At 41.9% G+C, this 23,596-nt stretch overlaps 2 protein-coding genes across 2 annotated transcripts in view; both read right to left on the reverse strand.

The window, feature by feature from the left end:
• Nucleotides 1-17,928, reverse strand: part of LOC311137243 (rab GTPase-activating protein 1-like) — a gene marked incomplete at its 5' end in the record, with an annotated part of 195,819 nt that extends 177,891 nt beyond the window's left edge. Inside the window, 3 exons of the mRNA XM_084171626.1 lie at nt 61-250; nt 597-809; nt 17,808-17,928. Of these exons, the coding sequence (XP_084027752.1) occupies nt 61-250; nt 597-734 (328 nt within the window). The remainder of the gene's footprint in view (nt 1-60; nt 251-596; nt 810-17,807) is intronic.
• Nucleotides 17,929-21,624: 3,696 nt separating this feature from the next.
• Nucleotides 21,625-22,228, reverse strand: LOC311136828 (protein FAM163A-like; the record flags this gene model as incomplete). Its single annotated transcript, XM_084171116.1, has 2 exons — nt 21,625-22,020; nt 22,136-22,228. The coding sequence occupies 2 exons, from the start codon at nt 22,226-22,228 to the stop codon at nt 21,625-21,627; spliced, it is 489 nt and encodes a 162-aa protein (XP_084027242.1).
• Between the last annotated feature and the right edge of the window lie 1,368 nt (nt 22,229-23,596).

Below are 23,596 nucleotides of genomic sequence, written 5' to 3' on the forward strand. Positions count from 1 at the left end.
ATAGTCACATCCTGAACTGATTCATTGGCCGAAGCGATTGTAACAGGTGCAGAGTAGTACCAGCAGGTGTGGAGTCCAGCGCCAGGCCTTGGGGTCGTGTCTGTGGGCCAGGGGCTGTGAAGGTCAATGGGTCCTGAAACATCTCGGTTCCCTCCTCTCCTGCTCCTCCACTCCGGTCCTCCTTCACTATGTCGTCATCCAACACCTCCTCCATGGCCCTCTCCAGCTGTTCGTTCCCATTCCAGGACATCTGAGAAAAGGAAGGGATTGAGAGGTGAAACCCTGTGTACTGGACTGGCTTTCAGAAGAGGCTCAAACAGTGGCTTTATACTAGAGTAAATGTATAGGAATAACCAATAGAGAATTGTATTTGTCATATCACAAATCGACCGCTAGCCGCTACATACTCCCTAGGCACTTGTCTAGACCTGAGGGGTGTGGATAGGTATTAGCAACATGGTAAAAGCTCCTCCCAGCACTCTGATAGGCTAGGTGGAATGTCTATCATATTGCTATCCAATCCTTTCTGATCTACAGGAGAGCCAAGGGGTTAGGGGTCAATATTTTCATAGTTGTTCAGCATTGTTGGCATCTACCTTGAGTCTGGGCTTGCCCTCGGAGCCCGAGGGGGATCCTCCGGTGGACGGCTGCACTAGCACAAACTCCTCGCTGGTGACGGTGGCCACTGATTCGGTGGAGCCGCTCACTTTGCCCAGAGAGGAGGCGTAGTCCATTGTTAGCCAGCGCTCTGCCCCCCTGTTCCCTGCCTCACAGCAAAGCCTTCTGCTCAGCCCCCTACTGCAGCAGCCCTGGATGGAACCACACACACAACATACACATTTCACTACATTTGGATTGTCATGATAACATAGAAACATAGGCCTATAGCCTAGGCTTAGTTTACATTGTTTACAGAGGGATATGGAGTAGGTAGAGACTGTCCATTTGTAATGTGTGTTTTCTATTTGCAAAGTAATCTCATGTCCGTGGCTACATTTGCCAGTTACCTGAACAGAAAGGTCTCATTTGAAACTGGAGAGCATAAAGCTGACAGCATAACCAAGCCTGACATTACACTGAACCTCAAAGCCCTATGTCATCTGAAATGGAGATCATCGATTCAAAGTCAAATTACGCTTAGGCCCAGCGGTTGCTGAACAGCTCAAAACTCATTGAAGTAAGCCAATCAGTTTAACAAAACAGGCCTTTGCTGTTCATTGTATTTGGAAGATATGCCAATTTGACACTTATGTATGATTCCTGTTCGAAGAGTGCATTATTTTCAGCTATTGCGAGAGATTTAGTCTAAAAATAGCTTGTGATAGTTGTTTATCCTGAGTCTCACATCTTGACAAGATCAAATCAAACGTGTCTTGGGTGGCCGAGGTTTCGTCTGAGTGTCAGTAGTGACGGCACAAGAGTCATTGCTTTGAACTGAATAAGACACTTTGAGTGCACTCACTGATGGAGTAAAAAGCAATTTCAAGTCTGTAATAACTTGCTTTAGTCATTCCAAAAACCAGGCAGGGAAAGGCCTATATAGGGAAATGTTGAACCAAAACCTTGGATTGTAAAAATTCAAATATAGCCTGAAGCTTACCAAGACTACAAGCCTTGGTCTCATGCTGTAGTGATGACCTTAGATGGTTAGAATGAATAGCAGAGCTGTTCTCATAACTGGACAAATACAAGGACCTTCTTCCGAAGAGAAATGTACCTTGAAATTCAGCAGACACAGCGACCGTCAGGAGTTGCTAGTAGCCTGGTAGAGGCTACTTGGTTGCTTTAGTGCTAACACAAGTTTGCTAGCCAGTATCCACCTACGTTAACACTTTTGAGTGTATGGTGTTAAGAGATAGATGGGAGGGGTTGAATGGAGCTGAAGGTTGGGACAAATAACAACAAGATAACTAATGTAAAACATACTGTGTCCGTAAAACGTATATTGGTTATAGGTTAAGAACTGTTGTGAAAGAGCACAGTTTGAAAGATATGGCAAATAGAAATCAAACCGGATGGACATCAGAAATAGATGGGAGAGGTTGAGGGTACAGGAGTAAAAACAAACAAAATATAACTATTGTAAAATAGACTGTGTCCATAAAATGTATATAGTATGTATAAGCTGGAAGTAGAGGCCTAAGCGTTGTTGTTCACTAGTTTACTCCAATTAGGGGAGGGGTGGTCGGGTTGGAAAGTAATAAAAGTACAAAAATATATATACAGTTGAAGTCGGAAGTTTACATACACTTTAGCCAAATACATTTAAAATCACTTTTTCACAATGCCTGACATTTAATCCTAGTAAGAATTACCTGTTTTAGGTCAGTTAAGATCACCACTTTATTTTAAGAATTTGAAATGTCAGAATAATAGTAGAGAGAATTATTTCTTTCAGCTTTTATTTATTTCATCACATTCCCAGTGGGTCAGAAGTTTACATACACTCAATTAGTATTTGGTAGCATTGCCTTTAAATTGTTTAACTTGGGGTCAAACGTTTTGGGTAGCCTTCCACAAGCTACCCACAATACGTTGGGTGAATTTTGGCCCATTCCTCCTGACAGAGCCAGGTTTGTAGGCCTCCTTGCTCGCACACGCTTTTTCAGTTCTGCCCACACATTTTCTATAGGATTGAGGTCAGGGCTTTGTGATGACCACTCCAATACCTTGACTTTGTTGTCCTTAAGCCATTTTGCCACAACTTTGGAAGTATGCTTGGGGTCATTGTCCATTTGGAAGACCCATTTGCGACCAAGCTTTAACTTTCTGACTGATGTCTTGAGATGTTGCTTCAATATATCCACATAATTTTCCTTCCTCATGATGCCATCTATTTTGTGAAGTGCACCAGTCCCTCCTGCAGCAAAGCACCCCCACAGCATAATGCTGCCACCCCCGTTCTTCACGGTTGGGATGGTGTTCTTCGGCTTGCATGCTCCCCCTTTTTCCTCCAAACATAACGATGGTCATTATGGCCAAACAGTTCTATTTTTGTTTCATCAGACCAGAGGACATTTCTCCAAAAAGTACGATCTTTGTCCCCATGTGCAGTTGCAAACCGTAGTCTGGCTTTTTTATGGTGGTTTTGGAGCAGTGGCTTCTTCCTTGCTGAGCGGCCTTTCAGGTTAGGTCGATATAGGACTCATTTTACTGTGGATATAGATACTTTTGAACCTGTTTCCTCCAGCATCTCCAAGGTCCTTTGCTGTTGTTCTGGGATTGATTTGCACTTTTCGCACCAAAGTACGTTCATCTCTAGGAGACAGAACGCGTCTCCTTCCTGAGCGGAATGACGGCTGCGTGGTCCCATGGTGTTTATACTTGCGTACTATTGTTTGTACATATGAACGTCGTACCTTCAGGCGTTTGGAAATTGCTCCCGAGGATGAACCAGACTTGTGGAGGTCTACACATTTTTTTCTGAGGTCTTGGCTGATTTATTTTGATTGTCCCATGATGTCAAGCAAAGAGGCACTGAGTTTGAAGGTATGCCTTCAAATACATCCACAGGTGCACCTCCAATTGACTCAAATGATGTCAATTAGCCTATCAGAAGCTTCTAAAGCCATGACATCATTTTCTGGAATTTTCCAAGCTGTTTAAAGGCACAGTCAACTTAGTGTATGTAAACTTCTGACCCACTGGAATTGTGATACATTTGACTCCAACCTAAGTGAATGTAAACTTCCGACTTCAACTGTATATTTAAAGGATATGTACACTACCGGTCAAAAGTTTTAGAACACTTACTCATTCAAGGGTTTTCCTTTATTTTTAATATTTTCTACATTGTAGGATAACAGTGAAGACATCAAAACTATTAAATAACACATATGGAATCATGTAGTAACCAAAAAAAGTGTTAAACAAATCAAAATATATTTTGTATTTGAATTCTTCAAATAGCCACCCTTTGCCTTGATGACAGCTTTGCACACGCTTGGCATTCTCTACACCAGCTTCATGAGGTAGTCACCTGGAATGCATATCCATATTATGGCAAGAACAGATCAAATAAGCAAAGAGAAACGACAGTCCATCATTCCTTTAAAGACATGAAGGTCAGTCAATACGGAAAATTTATAACTTTGAAAGTTTCTTCAAGTGCAGTCGCAAGAACCATCAAGTGCTATGATGAAACTGGCTCTCATGAGGACCGCCACAGGAATGGAAGACCCAGAGTTACCTCTGCTGCAGAGGATAAGTTCATTAGAGTTACCAGCCTCAGAAATTGCAGCCCACATAAATGCTTCAGAGTTCAAGTAACAGACACATCTCAACATCAACTGTTCAGAGGAGACTGTGTGAATCAGGCCTTCGTGGTCGAATTGCTGCAAATAAACCACTACTAAAGGACACCAATAAGAAGAAGAGACTTGCTTGGGCCAATGGACATTAGACCGGTGGAAATTTGTCCTGTGGTCTGATGTGTCCAAATTTGAGATTTTTGGTTCCAACCGCTGTGTCTTTGTGAGACGCGGTATGGATGAACGGATGATCTCCGCATGTACAGTGGGGAGAACAAGTATTTGATACACTGCTGATTTTGCAGGTTTTCTTACTTACAAAGCATGTAGAGGTCTGTAATTTTTATCATAGGTACACTTCAACTGTGAGAGACGGAATCTGGCTGGGCCACTCAAGGACATTCAGATACTTGTCCCGAAGCCACTCCTTTGTTGTCTTGGCTGTGTGCTTAGGGTCGTTGTCCTGTTGGAAGGTGAACCTTCGCCCCAGTCTGAGGCTCTGGAGCAGGTTTTCATCAAGGATCGCTCTGTACTTTGCTCCATTCATCTTTCCCTCGATCCTGACTAGTCTCCCAGTCCCTGCCGCTGAAAAACATCCCCACAGCACGATGCTGCCACCACCATGCTTCACCGTAGGGATGGTGCCAGGTTTCCTCCAGACGTGACGCTTGGCATTCAGGCCAAAGAGTTCAATCTTGGTTTCATCAGACCAGATAATCTTGTTTCTCAGGGTCTGAGTCCTTTAGGTGCCTTTTGGTAAACTCCAAGCGGGCTGTCATGTGCCTTTTACTGAGGAGTGGCTTCCGTCTGGAGGACAGACAATCATCTCTGCAGCACTGATGGAGTGCTGCAGAGATGGTTGTCCTTCTGGAAGGTTCTTCCATCGCCACAGAGGAACTCTGGAGCTCTGTCAGTGACCATCGGGTTCTTGGTCACCTCCCTGATCAAGGCCCTCCTCCCCGGATTGCTCAATTTGGCCGGGCAGCCAGCTCTAGGAAGAGTTTTGGTGGTTCCAAACTTCTTCCATTTAAGAATGATGGAGGCCACTGTGTTCTTGGGGACCTTCAATGCTGCAGGAATATTATGGTACCCTTCCCCAGATCTGTGCCTCGACACAATCCTGTCTCGGAGCTCTACAGACAATTTATTCGACCTCATGGCTTGGTTTTTGCATTGACATGCACTGTCAACTGTGGGACCTTATATAGACAGGTGTGTCCCTTTCCAAATAATGTCCAATCAATTGAATTTACCACAGGTGGACTCCAATCAAGTTGTAGAAACATCAAGGATGATCAATGGAAACAGGATGCACCTGCGCTCAATTTCGTGTCTCATAGCAAAGCGTCTGAATACTTATGTAAATAATAGGTATATGTTTTTTATTTGTAATAAAAAAATAAAAAATAAACAATTTCATTATGGGGTATGGTGTGTAGATTAATTAGTTTATTTTATTGAATCCATTTTAGAATAAGGCTGTAAGGTAACAAAATGTGGAAAAGGGGAAGGGGTCTGAATAATTCCCAAATGAACTGTACAACCATAAAATATAGGTTTTTCCTGTCTCCGTTTTGCGGAGCTATTGTCATCTCGGGTTGATGACATGTCAGCTTGTTTAATGACGTTTCAACATGTTATGCATTGTACAATTAGGGACCACATTAGAAGGCATTTTCCTGTCTCCGCAAGTTGTTGTCGTCTCGGATTTTTTGATGGCATCATCATAACCAAACCTTGAAGGGAGTTCTCAATAACTTCTGTGTATCTTTTGAATATGTGCTATGAAAGAAGAGCAACATCCCATTTACCCAAGGTGAGAACAGTAGCTACAGATGTAGGATCTTAATTTGATCACCCTGTTGCAGGACAACTTTCCTGCAATGCAGGAAATTTAAAACTTGTAGAGTAATTTTCACTTTGAAATTTCAGACTTGATTTTTCCTTACAACATGTATTTTTTATGTATCAACCCCTACAAAAATGTCCATAAATTATCATTCACATTTCCTGTTGCTGCAGGATTATTCTCCTGCCGTAGCAAACTGGCTGGAAGTCTTTGAGGACAATTCATTATTTTCCCCTACAGTAGGACAAAAGTCAAAGAAAGACAAGATATGCATCACTGATGACCCAGAAAGATGTGTGTCTCAAAACAAAAACTAAAGAGCACAGTTTCTCCATCCTCCATTGAATGAAACAGTTCCACAAGTTTCCACTCCATCATTACACCCCGTGTATAATGTAAGACTCATGTTAAGGGGTGGTGTTAAGGTCAAGTAGGTGGTGAGGTAGGGCTGAATGGAGGTTTGGAAGTGTCATCATCCTGGGGTTTGTGGTTGCACCTGTGGGGTCTGGGTGGAGCGTGGAGACGCTCCCAGCTGGAATCCTGTGGTCTGGTGGTTTAGGGCCCGGGAGGATTAAAATAGTCTTCCCTCCTCACAGGAAAAAAAAAACAGAAGGAAAACCACCCTGGAAAAACAGCGGCCATCTTTAATTGAGGCCCTGTCAGTAGGACTGTGGTCGGATTGAAGGGGGCTCGTCACCATTGGGGTCAGCACAGGAGATTTAGCCAATCATTCAGGGAGATCATTACAGAGGGTTGCATGTGTTGAGGAAAAGGGGGCCATTGTGGCAAGAGGTAGAAGTTGGCTACACCAAACTTCGCCATAAATCCCTTTGACCGCAATAAAAAGACGGCGTGTTGTTGATTTGTTTCAGCGTATTTTTTTAAACATCTGAGGGGCGGCCATATGAGTGAGTGATCTTCGGGCTAGGGTTATTTTTTGTACCCTCACCACCTTGCATCATCCTAATCACAGCTCTTACCTAGCTTTGTCTGATTCTAAGCTCTTTGGGCAAATTAAAAGTATTCACCAGCTCTCCAGTTACAGATCATACATCTGTAACTGGTAATCTTCAAATCATTGTATTGGTCACGTACACATATTTTGCAGATGTTATTGCAGGTGCAGCGAAATGCTTGTGTTTCTAGCACCGACAGTGCAGTAATACCTAACAATACAAAACGGATACAACAATAAAAAAGGAATGCCAAAACATAAATATATATGATGGTGTGTATAGACATTATGGACAGTATATGAATAGAAAAGGTGTGTTCAGAATGTGCATTCCTAGATAGGCCTAGCATTAAACATTTCCTAATCTTGCTGACTCGTCCGTGTGCGGTTAACTGAACTAACTAAACTTTTTCACACACATTTACCCACACAATCATCACTGCACAGTAGTGATAAGCTATCTAGAGGGTAAAACATAGCCTACTGGTACGCTATAGGCCTGAGCTAGGGTTCCCAAATAGGCAGCCCGATTGTATTTAGCCCCCCAAGTTTAATAAAAAAAACTAATAATGTTAGACATAAGACTGTAAAATCACCAGGAAATCAGCTCAGTGATTTTAATTTACGAAACCTGTTCCCGAGTATTCCCACGCATAAATAGAGAGGCATACGTGATCATATTCCAATGTAATCAAAGCTTGAAATAAATCTGTTTTTGTCAAATACTATCTGTTTGGGATTCTTGCAGTCAATGTGCAGTGTACAAATTATTTATAACTATGTCCCCTCTAATTCTTTGGGGCACTGAGCAGATTTTTGGTCTTGTGAGTGTAAACTTGAACATTGTGAGAATTTTGTGCAACTTCAGGTGCGCGTTTACAGTGAAGACTGAGGCTGTACCCTTACAGTTTTAGACAGTAGGCTGTTGTGGCTATTTGAACATAATGTAGGCCTACCAACAAAACCAATGGAGCAAACACCATAACATTTTCACATGGAAATAGCTTTTGATTTCTATTATATAGCCTACAGTAGCCTATATGTGGTGTTCAATGCAGGCCTACATTGCATGAGACTTAAAAACGTTTTTTACATTATGAAGGGCTTGACATTCATTATATTTTACTTGGTCTGTAACACCATGGGTCAAATAGGTGACTGTAAATTGCATGATGCAAGAAACCACTTTACAAAATAAAAAAGTTATCATCATTACCATACAAAGAATTAGACAATGTAGGCTACCCCTAAGCCTATTGGCTTATTTGCATATTCAAGCCTGTCTCAAAATTCAACACTGTCCCTTTAATTAAGACATACATAAGCTTTTTACCTGACTGGCTTTTCAAAGACAACTTGAAATGTAGCCTACATGTTTTGTGCTCTTGTAGGAAGCAGTAACTCCCCATTGCTGCCCTATAATTATCTATAACTGGGCTAAATACTCGCTAACTAGCAAAGAATATCAACAAATGCGCACACGCGCGGCTCTGAACTGATCTGAAACACGCATTCACTTGCGGGTGATTGAAAGTTTGTTGCATTGAAAAGAGGCTGATATAATGTTGATCTATATAGTGCAAACCAATGGGGCGAACTCAGTGAATTTCAATCTCTTGCGTCTCTGCGCGGCATGGCATTTCATCTTCCCAGTTTAGAGGGAACATTTGTTTGGCCCCCCCAACCATCCGCTCAAAACAACAATTAAAAATCATTTTAAAAAGTGCTAAAATTAAAATTAACATAAATAAACAATCAGCCCACGGCTGAATGTAATTGGGGACCCCTGCTACAGGCTAAATATTGCACTTCAAGTCTTACATTTCGCACTACAGCGGGGACAGCAATGAGCACATCGATAAACCTTACAACAATACTGATGCAATTTAACTGACCTAACTGGTTGTGTGCAGAAGCTACCCTTTACTGTCTGCCTTACAGGAGAAACTGGCTCCTTGTACTGCCCAAATAAGACAAAAGCTCCAAACCGACCCTTTAACCAGTTATCACACCCTAGGCCAATTACACGCACAACAAACTAGGCTATTCAGAGAAAAATAACTGCCTACCCTGTACGTAATACTACAATAATAAACTGTCTAGCCAAAACCAATAGAAAAACCTGCACACATTCAAGCTTCCATCGAAAATGATTGAGCACGACCCGTCAAGGTTACTCAAGGCATCTCCTTCCAGTTGATGGGCGAATGTCTGTCTACAGCCAGGGGCTATGACATCATAGGCTAGCTGCTAGGTTACAGCAACATTCCTGCCTCTGGGAAATAAGTCTCAGTGCGGTGGGGTACACACAGGTCCATTACTGATGCATGGCTTGACACAAGCTTTGACTAAGCCCGCATCCTCTAGTCCAGTGTTTCCCCAACTCCGGTCCTCCAGTACATATTGTTGTTGTGGCCTCCCCGGACAAACTCACCTGATGATTATTTGACAAGTAGGATCAGGTGTGCTTGTCCGGGGCCACAACAACAATATGTACTGTTGGGGGTTCTGGAGGACTGGAATTGAAAAAACACTGCTCTAATCTACCACACATGGTGAGAAACTGAGAAAACACAGAATGAAAGGCAAACGGTAGAAAAACTCAGTAAGCATTTGGGCCCTGCATATACAGTGAGGGAAAAAAGTATTTGATCCCCTGCTGATTTTGTACGTTTGCCCACTGACAAAGAAATGATCAGTCTATAATTGTAATGGTAGGTTCATTTGAATAGTGAGAGACAGAATAACAACAACAAAATCCAGAAGAACGCATGTCAAAAATTTTATAAATTGATTTGCATTTTAATGAGGGAAATAAGTATTTGACCCCCTCTCAATCAGAAAGATTTCTGGCTCCCAGGTGTCTTTGATACAGGTAACGAGCTGAGATTAGGAGCACACTCTTAAAGGGAGTGCTCCTAATCTCAGCTTGTTACCTGTATAAAAGACACCTGTCCACATAAGCAATCAATCAGACTCCAAACTCTCCACCATGGCCAAGACCAAAGAGCTCTCCAAGGATGTCAGGGACAAGATTGTAGACCTACACAAGGCTGGAATGGGCTACAAGACCATCGCCAAGCAGCTTGGTGAGAAGGTGACAACAGTTGGTGCGATTATTCGCAAATGGAAGAAACACAAAAGAACTGTCAATCTCCCTCGGCCTGGGGCTCCATGCAAGATCTCACCTCGTGGAGTTGCAATGATCATGTGAACGGTGAGGAATCAGCCCAGAACTACACGGGAGGATCTTGTCAATGATCTCAAGGCAGCTGGGACCATAGTCACCAAGAAAACAATTGGTAACACACTACGCCGTGAAGGACTGAAATCTTGCAGCGCCCGCAAGGTCCCCCTGCTCAAGAAAGCACATATACAGGCCCGTCTGAAGTTTGCCAATGAACATCTGAATGATTCAGAGGAGAACTGGGTGAAAGTGTTGTGGTCAGATGAGACCAAAATCGAGCTCTTTGGCATCAACTCAACTCGCTGTGTTTGGAGGAGGAAGAGGAATGCTGCCTATGACCCCAAGAACACCATCCCCACTGTCAAACATGGAAGTGGAAACATTATGCTTTGGAGGTGTTTTTCTGCTAAGGGGACAGGACAACTTCACCGCATCAAAGGGACGATGGACGGGGCCATGTACTGTCAAATCTTGGGTGAGAACCTCCTTCCCTCAGCCAGGGCATTGAAAATGGGTCGTGGATGGGTATTCCAGCATGACAATGACCCAAAACACACGGCCCAGGCAACAAAGGAGTGGCTCAAGAAGAAGCACATTAAGGTCCTGGAGTGGCCTAGCCAGTCTCCAGACCTTAATCCCATAGAAAATCTGTGGAGGGAGCTGAAGGTTCGAGTTGCCAAACGTCAGCCTCGAAACCTTAATGACTTGGAGAAGATCTGCTAAGAGTGGGACAAAATCCCTCCTGAGATGTGTGCAAACCTGGTGGCCAACTACAAGAAACGTCTGACCTCTGTGATTGCCAACAAGGGTTTTGCCACCAAGTACTAAGTCATGTTTTGCAGAGGGGTCAAATACTTATTTCCATCATTAAAATGCAAATCAATTGATAACATTTTTGACATGCGTTTATCTGGATTTTTTGTTGTTATTCTGTCTCTCACTGTTCAAATAAACCTACCATTAAACTTATAGACTGATCATGTCTTTGTCAGTGGGCAAACGTACAAAATCAGCAGTGGATCAAATACTTTTTTCCCCCTCACTGTAGATTTTTTCTCTCTGAGCAATTCTGAAAATGTTGTGCCTCCAATGAATAGTGAACACTACTTTTACTTGGCTAAAAGACAAACAGCATAATACTAGGCCCACGTCCTAACAAACAGCATAATACTAGGCCCACGTACTAACAAGCAGCATAATACTAGGCCCACGTACTGACAAACAGCATAATACGAGGCCCACGTACTAACAAACAGCATAATACTAGGCCCACGTCCTAACAAACAGCATAATACTAGGCCCACGTCCTAACAAACAGCATAATACTAGGCCCACGTCCTAACAAACAGCATAATACTAGGCCCACGTACTAACAAACAGCATAATACTAGGCCCACGTACTGACAAACAGCATAATACGAGGCCCACGTACTAACAAACAGCATAATCCTAGGCCCACGTACTGACAAACAGCATAATACAAGGCCCACGTACTAACAAACAGCATAATCCTAGGCCCACGTACTGACAAACAGCATAATACGAGGCCCACGTACTGACAAACAGCATAATCCTAGGCCCACGTACTAACAAACAGCATAATCCTAGGCCCACGTACTAACAAGCAGCATAATACTAGGCCCACGTACTAACAAACAGCATAATACTAGGCCCACGTACTAACAAACAGCATAATACTAGGCCCACGTACTAACAAACAGCATAATACTAGGCCCACGTACTAACAAACAGCATAATACTAGGCCCACGTACTAACAAACAGCATAATACTAGGCCCACGTACTAACAAACAGCATAATACCAGGCCCATGTACTAATAAACAGCATAATACTAGGCCCATGTACTAATAAACAGCATAACACTAGGCCCATGTACTAATAAACAGCATAATACTAGGCCCATGTACTAATAAACAGCATAATACTAGGCCCATGTACTAATAAACAGCATAATACTAGGCCCATGTACTAAAACACAGCATAATACTTAGCCCATGTACAAATAAACAGCATAATACTAAGCCCATGTACTAATAAACAGCATAATACTAGGGTGCCATATTTTGCTTAAGTTTTAGGCTAGGTTACGTCATGTTGAGATGCCCCAACTAATTAGTCTGTTTAGCTGGTTTGCACAACAATGTTCAGTCTGTCTGCTCATGACTCTATACCAGGGGTGTCAAACGTACGGCCCGCGGGCCGGATCAGGCCCACAAACGGGTTTAATCCGGCCCGCGAGATTATAAAAAAAAAAAAAAAAAAAAAAAAAAAAAATTATTTTTTATTTTTTTAAGTATAAAAATGCGCTGCAATTTTTCAATAAAATAAACTGCTGTTCCAATTGCGTCCACTGGATGGCGCAATAGCAATTGTGTTAAGCAAGCAAACTGTTTATACCGGGGCAGAGCAAGTAGGTCAAGCACGTGCAGCCAATGAGCTACTTTGTATTGCCCGCGATATTTATTACGGCTTCTACTTTTAACATTATGTGCTTTGGCACCCTCATTGCCCCAATATGTCTCTGTCAAAAAAGAGAAAAGTGGACGCAGAGTGCAGAGTGTTCCAAGAAAAATGGTCATCCTATTTAATCACGGAATTGAATGGGAAAGCTGTATGTTTGGTGTGTTCAGAGCATGTTGCAGTGCTGAAATAATATAACCTTCGTCGCCACTATGTGAGTCTTCATGCCGACAAATATGACAACTTTCAAGGACAGCGGAGATGAGAGAAGGTGAATGAACTGTTGGCGGGTCTGAAGAAACAGCAGTCTGTGTTTACTCACAGCCGAGACATCAGTGACGCTGCAGTGAAAGCTAGCTACCTCATTGCTAATGAAATCGCAGTGGCTTCAAAACCATTTAGTGAGGGTGAATTTGTAAAAACATGCATGATGAAGGCAGCGGAGATTGTGTGCCCTGAAAAGCGGCAGGCTTTTGCAAATATCAGCCTGACAAGAAACACAGTTGCAGACAGGATTTCCGATCTTTCAGTGGATTTGGACAGCCAGTTGAAGCAAAAAGTAAAGTCATTTATTGCGTTTTCGGTTGCAATTGATGAAAGCACGGACATTACAGATGTTGCACAACTGGCCATTTTTTCATCCGCGGAGTTGATGACACATTGACCGTCACCGAGGAGTTCGTGGAGTTGGTGCCGATGACAGATACAACGACAGCAGCTGATATTTTTACCGCACTCGTCGGCGCGCTGGACAGGGTCGGAGTGGACTGGTCCCGCGCTGTCAGCCTGGCTACAGATGGTGCGCCCTCAATGATCGGGAAAAAAGCAGGCGTTGTGACAAAGTTCAGAGAGAAAGTGCAATCTGCAAATGGAGGACGTGATTTTTTGACTTTTCACTGTATTTTGCACCAGGAGGCTTTGTGTTGCAAGTCATTAAAGATGGATAACGTCATGAAGGTGGTCATCCAAACTGTTAATTTCATCCGATCCAGAAGCCTGAATCACCGTCAGTTTGACAGCCTTCTCAGAGAGAAACACCACATCTATGGCCTGCCATACCACACTGAGGTAAGATGGTTAAGCCGAGGTGCTGTGCTGAGGCGTTTCTTTGATTTACGAGAAGAAATTGAACAGTTCATGGAAGAAAAGGGCAAACCAGTGTTAGAATTTCATTCCGCAGAATGGATGCCGGACCTTGCATTTATGGTGGATGTTACAGAGCACCTGAATAACTTGAACAAACAGCTGCAAGGGCGCAACAAAGTTGTCACGCAGTTTTATGACAGCATACGTTCTTTCAAGTTGAAGCTGTCATTGTGGGAGACGCAACTTGCCGGTGGTGATGCAGCTCACTTCCCCTGTCTGAAAAATGTGTGCGCGACCCAACATGTGGCAGACATGAAGCGGTTCAAAGATCAAATAACTGGACTGTTACGGGAGTTTGAGCAACGCTTTCAGATTTATGTTTATATGTTTTTATGTTGATGTGCTATTGTTTTTAATTGATTTTATTTGTATATTTAACCTATTCTTGACTCTGTGGTTCTTGCACTTGTTTGGGGAACAGGATTTCATTATTTTTATCTACATTTCTGCCTGAGAAATGACACCCTGATATAGTTCTGTGATCTGTGATATACTTCTGTGAATCACTGAGGCATTGTGTGTTTGTGTGTTCTTTGTCCTCAGAACTTTCAAATAACTTGGTGTTTTATGATTAATAGTGATGTTGTGCTTTTGGACACTGTCCTCAGGCTCCAGCTTTATGTTTATATGTTTTTATGTTGATGTGCTATTGTTTTTAATTGATTTTATTTGTATATTTAACCTATTCTTGACTCTGTGGTTCTTGCACTTGTTTGGGGAACAGGATTTCATTATTTTTATCTACATTTCTGCCTGAGAAATGACACCCTGATATAGTTCTGTGATCTGTGATATACTTCTGTGAATCACTGAGGCATTGTGTGTTTGTGTGTTCTTTTTCTTTAGAATTTTCAAATAAACTTGACGTGTTTTATGATTAATAGTGATGTTGTGCTTGTACTATTTTGGACACACTGTCCTCAGGCTCAAGCTTTATGTTGTATGTTGATCGTATTAAAACAAAGAAAACAATCTGAAGTTGTTGTTTTTAAGTTATATATATATACCATGATTTTTCCGGTCCGGCCCACTTGGGAATAGATTTTCCTCCATGTGGCCCCTGAGCTAAAATGAGTTTGACACCCCTGCTCTATACCATATAATACAGTATTCCTTGACCCAAGTTAGGTTATTCAAGACAAAACAATGAGTTGTATGTCTCTGTGTGTGTGTGTGTGTGTGTGTGTGTGTGTGTGTGTGTGTGTCTCTGAGTGTGTGTGTCACACACACTTTGCAATTGTGGTCAACACTTAAAATGCAAATAGGGCTGGGCGATATTTATAAAAATTGTATTTAACCTTTATTTAACTAGGCAAGGCAGTTAAGAACAAATTCTTATTTACAATGACGGCCTACCCCGGCCAAACCCTAACCCGGACGACACTGAGCCAATTGTGAGCCACCCCACGGGACTCCCAATCACAGCCGGTTGTGATACAGCCTGGTATCGAACCAGGGTCTGTAGTGCCTCTAGCAATGAGATGCAGTGCTTTAAACCGCTGCGCCACTCGGGAGCCCTATATCACAACATTTTTCACAGAATGACAGCATTTGACTGTATTTTATGTTTTTGAATAATAAAAGTTCTAAAATATGCTTTATGAGTAGTGCGTGACCCTAAGGTGGCAACACAAATTCTAAGTGATTTCAATGGGGCTTTCTCCATTCTGATTGTTTTATACTGTTCAATCCAACTAAAAATAATTTTCAGCACTCATCACAGCAAGGTTGTCACAAACATCTTGTTGCATCTGACCATGTAGACAGAGTGAACTGCAAATGCTTGTGACTCCGTGATCAATCAACAACTGCTCTCCTTGAGTGACAGGGGGTGAGGGAAGCGGCATGCCATAGGAGGGGGGAGAGAGACGACTCAAATAGCAAAACAGAGTAAAAAAATAAAAAAATAAAAACTACCGTTACCCGCAGGGGAGTGGCGTATCACATTTAACAAACATTGAAATACCAGTGTAGAAGCCTAGAAGGTCAAGTAAAAACCCAAACCGCCCTGTGCATTAATACCAGTATAAAGTCAAATATGCCGCCCAGCCCAAAACGCAAACACATCGGGTGCTGCATTAGGGAAAGGGGAGACCTATTCAATTGCACAACTGAATGAATTCAACCGAAATGAGTCTTCCGCATTTAACCCAACCCCTCTGAATCAGTGTGGCTCCATTAGTGCGAATCTACAGTACATTCGCTGCACGTGGCTTCACTACAGTAAACAACTCCACTACTGTATCTTTTCCTCTGGTATAAGGTCATTGTAAAACTTCACCAGGTTGTGAAATAAGGTAGTTTGCACTACCGGAGTCTGGGTGCTGAGGTAAGCTGGGTTTCTCAACTCGACGTTATGTACATCTCGGTGGAGTTGGGTTGCGAGGACTGTGGGATGAGTGTACCTCCGACTACATCGAGTCGCTGTCAGTCGAAACGAGGAAACAGTTGGTGGTTGTATTTGACGAAATGTGTATTTAAAAGTATGGATTTCAGCAAACAGAGAAAGGCACGCAGCTAGAGGCCAAACATAGGTACACGGCCAGGGTTTAAGAACTTACATTTTTACAAGTATCAACTGACAGCGACTCAATATAGTCAGAGGTTCAGTCCGCCCACAGTCGCCTCCGTTCAACTCCATTGATGTGATGTATATTGTGGAGTTGAGAAAAACACAGCTAGGTGCTGAGGGTGTTGCATATCTCTGGATTGTATTTTCTCATAAAGGTCCTAAACTACAGACCTTTTTTGCAGGTTATAGTGCATTTAGATACCATCAACGTATAGAAATGGAACCTGCAAGTGAATTCTTTTGAAACTAAGTATAGATAGGTGCGGCCACAATCCAAACCTTTTAGCATAAAATATGTCAACATCCGGTGTCCAGTTTGTTCATTTCACACTAGCCCTGATTGTCCAATTTCCCACGAACTTATTATGAGCATGATACTTTCATACCTTGAATCAGTGATATACCTACGGTAACTGCAAGCCTCACCAGTGTCACGTGAATGGAAAATAAATTCCAACTGAATTGAAGCAACTGAAAAGCAAGTTGCTGGTTAACTAGTCAATCAATGGTTATGTGCTGGTCAGGTTCTGCTCTTTCTCCACCTCTACAATCCCCTCGCAAACAGTGTTTACATAAACTATGTAGCTGGACAAGCGAACTACTGTTACAACATAGGAAATGTATTATTTGTAGTTAGCAGAGTTTACTCCGTGTAGCTCAGTTGGTAGAGCATGGCGCTTGCAACGCCAGGGTTGTGGGTTCGTTTCCCACCGGGGGCCAGTATGAAAAAAAAAAATGTATGCATTCACTAACTAAGTCGCTCTGGATAAGAGCGTCTGCTAAATGACTAAAATGTAAAAAATGTACTCAACGGATCTAAAATAGAGTTACCTTGTTAAGTTACCTCGATTACAATGGTAGTTATGAAAAACGGTAACGTACCCTACCAATTACAAAGGAAGGAAACTAACGTTAGTTAGCTAGCTAGCGAGCCTCTCAAAGCTGGCAGATACTTCATAGTATAGAAGTACATGACAAAATGGTAAGCTAGCGAGCGAGGTTGACGTCGAAATGATGTATTTGGGCGAAAATGACACAATTATTGAACACCGTTAAACTATCATAAAACGGGAATGTAAAACCAGAAATGTCACAACACACGTACTGGGCAATAGGAAGTGCCTAAAAGGCCATCTGTGCTAGCCATGCTAATGCTAGTGTGGGTAACACTAACTAGCCTGTTAGCTAGGAGTCAAAACAGTTCACCCACCAGATAGATGTAAGTGGTGCAAGCTCACGAGAAATAGTCAGAACAAAGTCGCATAATAACCAAAATAAAATGTAAGAAATAATATCATATTGTCCTTTTCGTCACACGAATTTGTCGAAGCTGAATGTCTTCTGAATGTAAATAGCTAACAACTTACTTGTTTAGAGTAAACGCCTCTGGTGTAATATCTAACGTTAGCTGTCAAATTGCGGCAACACCGCTCCTCCGCAAGCCCACCGGTTCGTGCACGTTCACCGCGCAGTCACCCTTGTTTTGTCAGAGAGGAAGAGGTAAAGAGAGAGGCCCAACTCTGCGAAATATGTCTCCCTCCAGCAGGTGGCGTTTTTTCGATCAATTTTTTCTATGGAGGTCAATGAGTGTCGAATTTGGTCAATTAAAAAATGTATGGCTTATTTCCTACGTGAGGTTTATTTGATTGAATTGAAGTCCGGTATGCTTAGCTTGTTACGAGTGTACTGATATAAGTAGGACACGTGACATCCCCGCAATTTTGAGAAAACAAACTTTATATCGGAGTTGTCTTGAGATGGCTATGCATTCTCATGTCATGAGGGTAGTAGCATAGCATCTATCAATTGAATACAGGCGGTTTTGACGTCAACAACCCTCATCGAATATTCAAGAAAGTAAAATAAATAATTAGATGTATCCACCAACGTAAAAAATAATTAGACGTATCCACCAATCCAAATAAATTATAGGCGGGAGCTAGACAGCCGGCTGTGCCGCTTTGTGGACAATGACAAGGGCGGAGAGACAAGTATATTGTCAATGTATCCATAATCATTGGTTTTATTCAATGTTGTAAACCCTGGATTGCTGATGCTATGTATTGGCCATTGAGAGGCTTTGAAGCCACCGGTCGGCCAATTCTACAGTATTTCAATTAAATACAAAATTGCATATATTTATGTATTTTGTTGCTGTAGTGGGGACAGGAACATTAGTAAACCCTAAAAATGATGCTTAAGAAAAATGTTTTAATATATTTTTTTTTATTTGTATGTTTAGCTCACATAAAATAATTTAAAGTATGCATTAAGGTGTCTGTAATAGAATAAACGTGGCAAAAACGAATGTAGACATTAATAAATGCATTTCTATAGCTTCCAAAATATGTTTTACAAAGGTGGGCTGAGTGCTAAGATGGAGGCATGGGGGCTTCAACACAGCATAAGTAATCTAGTGTATATTTAAATCATTGGTTTTATTGCACCCATTTGATTCGATTCTGGGAGAGAAAAAGTGGTGGTGTGATATTATTTATTAATTGTGATATTTTTGGTAGGCTAAATATGAAAACAAAAAGGAGGAATATGCTTCAGACCACTGCAACACATTGTTGTTAAATCCACTCAATTGGATCTAGCCTATGGGCTTGTTTTTAGCTACTTTGAGCAGGCTGTGTGTGTGTGTGTGTGTGTGTGTACACAATATGGACAACAAATACATTTCAAGCAGTTATAAATCTTTAATTGTCAAAAGGTAACACTGAAATATTTTTTGTTTGTTTGTTTCTCTTTTAATATATCACCCTTTTGTTTTAGCATAGTATTTTCAAAAAATCTGTTAGTTATTTTATGAATAACCTAAACCAACAGCAATTAAATATGAAAATGCATCCTTATGGGACATGTAATTCTGTAGATATTCTCAATTGAAATGTTTTGTCTAATCCAAGGCCATTACTTGGATTTAAATTGACAGATTTATAGAAGCTTTTGAACAGACACACACTTTTCACCCTTTTATAAAGAGCAAATAAACACTAGAAACATCACCCTAACACAAAACTGCTTTTCATGGACAATAATGATTTAACAGCTTCCTGCTTCAATCTACCTCTTACAGCATTTTTTCCAATATATGCATTCCTTTATTTAATGTTGGACAAAAATACAAGTACAAGACTTGCACTGGTGCAAAAACTTGGGACATCTAATCAAAAGTGTAAGGACTTAATAGACACATGTCTGTTTACCTTGGTGTTGTTGTATCTATATGAGAATTGCTGTTGTCACAGGTATGATAGGGTATAGGGCTTTTCAGCTCTATACAGAAGTAGCTGATGGGGGTGCTTTCAGAAACCTATAGTAAAATTAGTATCACCTCTATCATACATGTCCTTAGTTTTTGCTTTGCTGTTTCAATCAATCTAATCTTTTTCACACTAAAACATAAAAAGACACAAGGGCAAAATAACATCATACATGGCAAGCAATGTTGTCTAATATTAGTTACAAATGAGTGCCATATAACAAGGTTAATAATTATGTATTCTGTTACCAATTACATAAATATTGTATTTCAAGTTCTTCACAAGTTGAAATAAACACTAAAATGTGTCATGGATGTGTACAGTTAATAGAATCAACAATTAGGGGATCAGAAGAGTGGGACACCAAATGGCACAAACTACATCTAAATCATACCAGACTTGCACGTCCCAATTCAAAATGCATCACGGCAGAATCCAAAAAGTAATCAGCCAGTTAATCAAGGAGACAAACAAATAAATATAAATGCTTTCAATGCATTCGGTAATATATACATTTCCAACTTTTTGCGTCATTGTCTATAAAGAGAAGTACAATATGTTCATTTCAACTGTACTGTAGGTTCAGTGTTCTGCGCAAAGACTGGTAGTCCACTCAATGACCCAGGTACAGAGACAAAGACTGGTAGTCCACTCAATGACCCAGGTACAGAGACAAAGACTGGTAGTCCACTCAATGACCCAGGTACAGAGACAAAGACTGGTAGTCCACTCAATGACCCAGGTACAGAGACAAAGACTGGTAGTCCACTCAATGACCCAGGTACAGAGACAAAGACTGGTAGTCCACTCAATGACCCAGGTACAGAGACAAAGACTGGTAGTCCACTCAATGACCCAGGTACAGAGACAAAGACTGGTAGTCCACTCAATGACCCAGGTACAGAGACAAACAGACAAATCATCACGAACTGCAATACTGCATCACACACTTACAAAATGCCCCTGTCCTGACTTTAAAACTATCTTTAAACTGTAATATTCCAATTTTTATAGTATGCGATCAAATTCTATCGTCTCAAAAGTAGCCATGGTAGGCTACATACCTCTTTCAATAACAGAAAACAATAGACAACAGTCTTTCAATAGTTACAGTTACATATGACAAACATTTGGAGAAAAAAAACTAAGAAGGTGGACAGCTGCATTGTTAAGCTTTTCTCTCCAACCATTTCGGGTTTTGCGTGCATAGAACTTGCATAGAGAAAGCTCTGAAGTAGTTAGGGTCTCTTCACTATTTTTGCTACATTACTCATTGTTCATCTTCTTCTGATTACTTTCACTTGAAAATGCTAATTGCTTTAATTTGTAATTCAGAATCAAACAACAGAATCTCTTTTGGCAGATACAGGGAAATGGCAAGAGTAGGTCCAGGTACAACCATGATATAGATAGCCTTCGAACAGTGAAGATTGGAATCCCCCACACTACCTCGCCAGACAGTGTATAGGTCTTGGTCTATTGAACACTAAGGGATGCTCCCTGCCTCTGTATTACAGGAGTCTAATTTTTAATTAAACAGCAACAAACATGATAGCTACCTCCGTTTAAAAAACAATACTGTTTTAGTGTACTCGAATCCAGCTGGAAGCTAGCTGACACAGTGTAGGGAGAAAGAACCAGGAAGTGCATGACCAGGTCAAAAGGTCAACGCTTCATGTTGTCTCTCAATGCTCCTTTTTCATCCTCTTCTCTGTAGTTGTCAGCAGAGAGACACAGTGGCTACCAGAGACCACCCTCATAAAAACATAGTCATTTACCAGTCTCTTTTATCCAAAGCAACAATGAACAAATATTCTGTGTACAGTGCATGGCCTATGCAGGGATTGAGCTCACAACCCTGCAGTAGAAAACACCACGCACCAACCAATTGAGCCACCAGGACATAGAAAGTGGGTCACACGTCTGTACTTATAGTGCGAGTGTTGGTGTAGAAATCCGGTGCTGGGTTGCTGCGATGCTGGCCGGTGCTCAACAGGGAGCCGTGCAGGGAGGGCAGGGCGAGAGCCAGCGCTGGGTTCTCATAGTGCGTGGGCATGTATGTGATGCGCTCACCGCCGTTGCGCATCTCGTCGGTGGTGCGGATGTAGAAGGGCGATTCGTAGGGCGAACAGGTGGGACAGTAGTTACTGGGGGGCCCCGTGGCGTGGGAGGCAGGGGGTTCCGGGGAGAGGGAGAGGGGAGTGATGGCCGCCCCGTCCACCCCGGGAGCACTGCATGCGTTGCAGGCAAAGTGGGGCTGCGTGACGGAGCTGGTGTCCCCTTCTGACCCATTCTTCTTACAGCAGTAATACTGAAAGGCAGAGGGGGAGAGGGAGGGAGACGGCGAGAGAGAGATTGTGATAGTAAATAAGTGAACAGAGACTGTAGTGAGTCTGCTGCTTAATATTTCTCTCTCACACACCTACCTGGAGTCTACAGTAACAAAGCACTACTATGATACACAAGAGTATCACCGTGGCGAGAATTCCTCCGGTTATGACAACAGTTCCAGCTGTCATCCGACCAGCTCTCCATCAAATTCTGAAGGCACAGGAAGTGGCATAATCATCACACATGGCCACTGGACCAACAGAAACCTGGGTCATGTTCAGTAGGACGAAATGTAGCAAAACGTTTTGTAACGGAAAACGAGAATGTGTGTTCTAATGGGACATGTTCAGGTAGTACCTTCCCATTTAATTCCTTTTCAAAAAAAAAATCTGACAACAGAACATGACCCAGACGCACTGAATAACATAAAACATGAATATATTGTTCTATGGCAGTGTATCTCAATCCTGGTCATGGGGTGCACATTTTTGTTTTTGCCCTAGCACTCACACACTTCATTCAACTAATCATCAACTCATCAAGCCTTTGATTTGAATCAGGTGTGTGAGTGCTAGGGCAAAACTCAAAAGTGCACCCAGGACCAGGATTGAGAAACCCTGTTCTAGGGAATAAAAATGGAACTCACTTTCAGCAAAGTGTGCTTTAAAACCTGTAAGAGAGAAGATCATGGGCAGCACAATGAACTCCAATGTCAATGATTTGTATACTGCAATATGCCTGCTCCTAAATTGGAGCTGTTCTCCTCTCTCACTACTATTTAATTTCATTACTTGTTTGGTTTTTATTGGGCCAGGACATTTGTATTCTCAGTGACATCTCATTTGATAAGAGAATGAGGGGGGGGGGGCTAAGACTCGATGACAGAGCGGCCCTGTGTACTGTACTCACATCAGAAGAGTGTTCTGAGGGCAGGAGAGGAAACCCCAGGGCAGCAGATCACAGGTGGGAGGAGACGATGATGGACAGATGGACAGATACACAGCGTCGTCGTCTCGAGACCAAACCAAACTAAGCCCTGTTTAACATAACAAGGAATAAAGAATCTGTAATAAGCTATATGTAAACTATCTTTTTTATTTAAATCTCCATGTCACTGTTTCCTGGCTGCACTTCCTTAAAAATGATCTTGAAGTACAAATCCTTGCCACAAGATGGGGCTACAGAATTACAAACGGTCAGAGAGGGAACAAAACGTCAGCATGCTGGTCACATCCGAAGAAAATCAGTAATTCACATCCAGGATGACGTTGTACAGACATTACTACACTCTTTGAAAGTGCAAGTGCATACACATGTACCCTGAAGTACATTGCTCTATTGTATGTTCCTTAGATGTATCCAGACTGTAATTATCTGGACAAATTCAGCCAATTACCATTCAAATAATGAGCTCTCACTGTAGCTGTGCCATATGCTGTTATTATTTATCCACCGCTATACTGTAAGCTGGGCTACATCAAGTCAAGTCCAAACAATATATTATATTTCTATCACAATATGGTGGTGAACAAGAACCTCTTTATCAAACAGTTATT

The sequence above is a fragment of the Coregonus lavaretus genome, assembly GCF_964263955.1.
Source record: "Coregonus lavaretus genome assembly, chromosome: 11".
NCBI lineage: Eukaryota > Metazoa > Chordata > Actinopteri > Salmoniformes > Salmonidae > Coregonus > Coregonus lavaretus.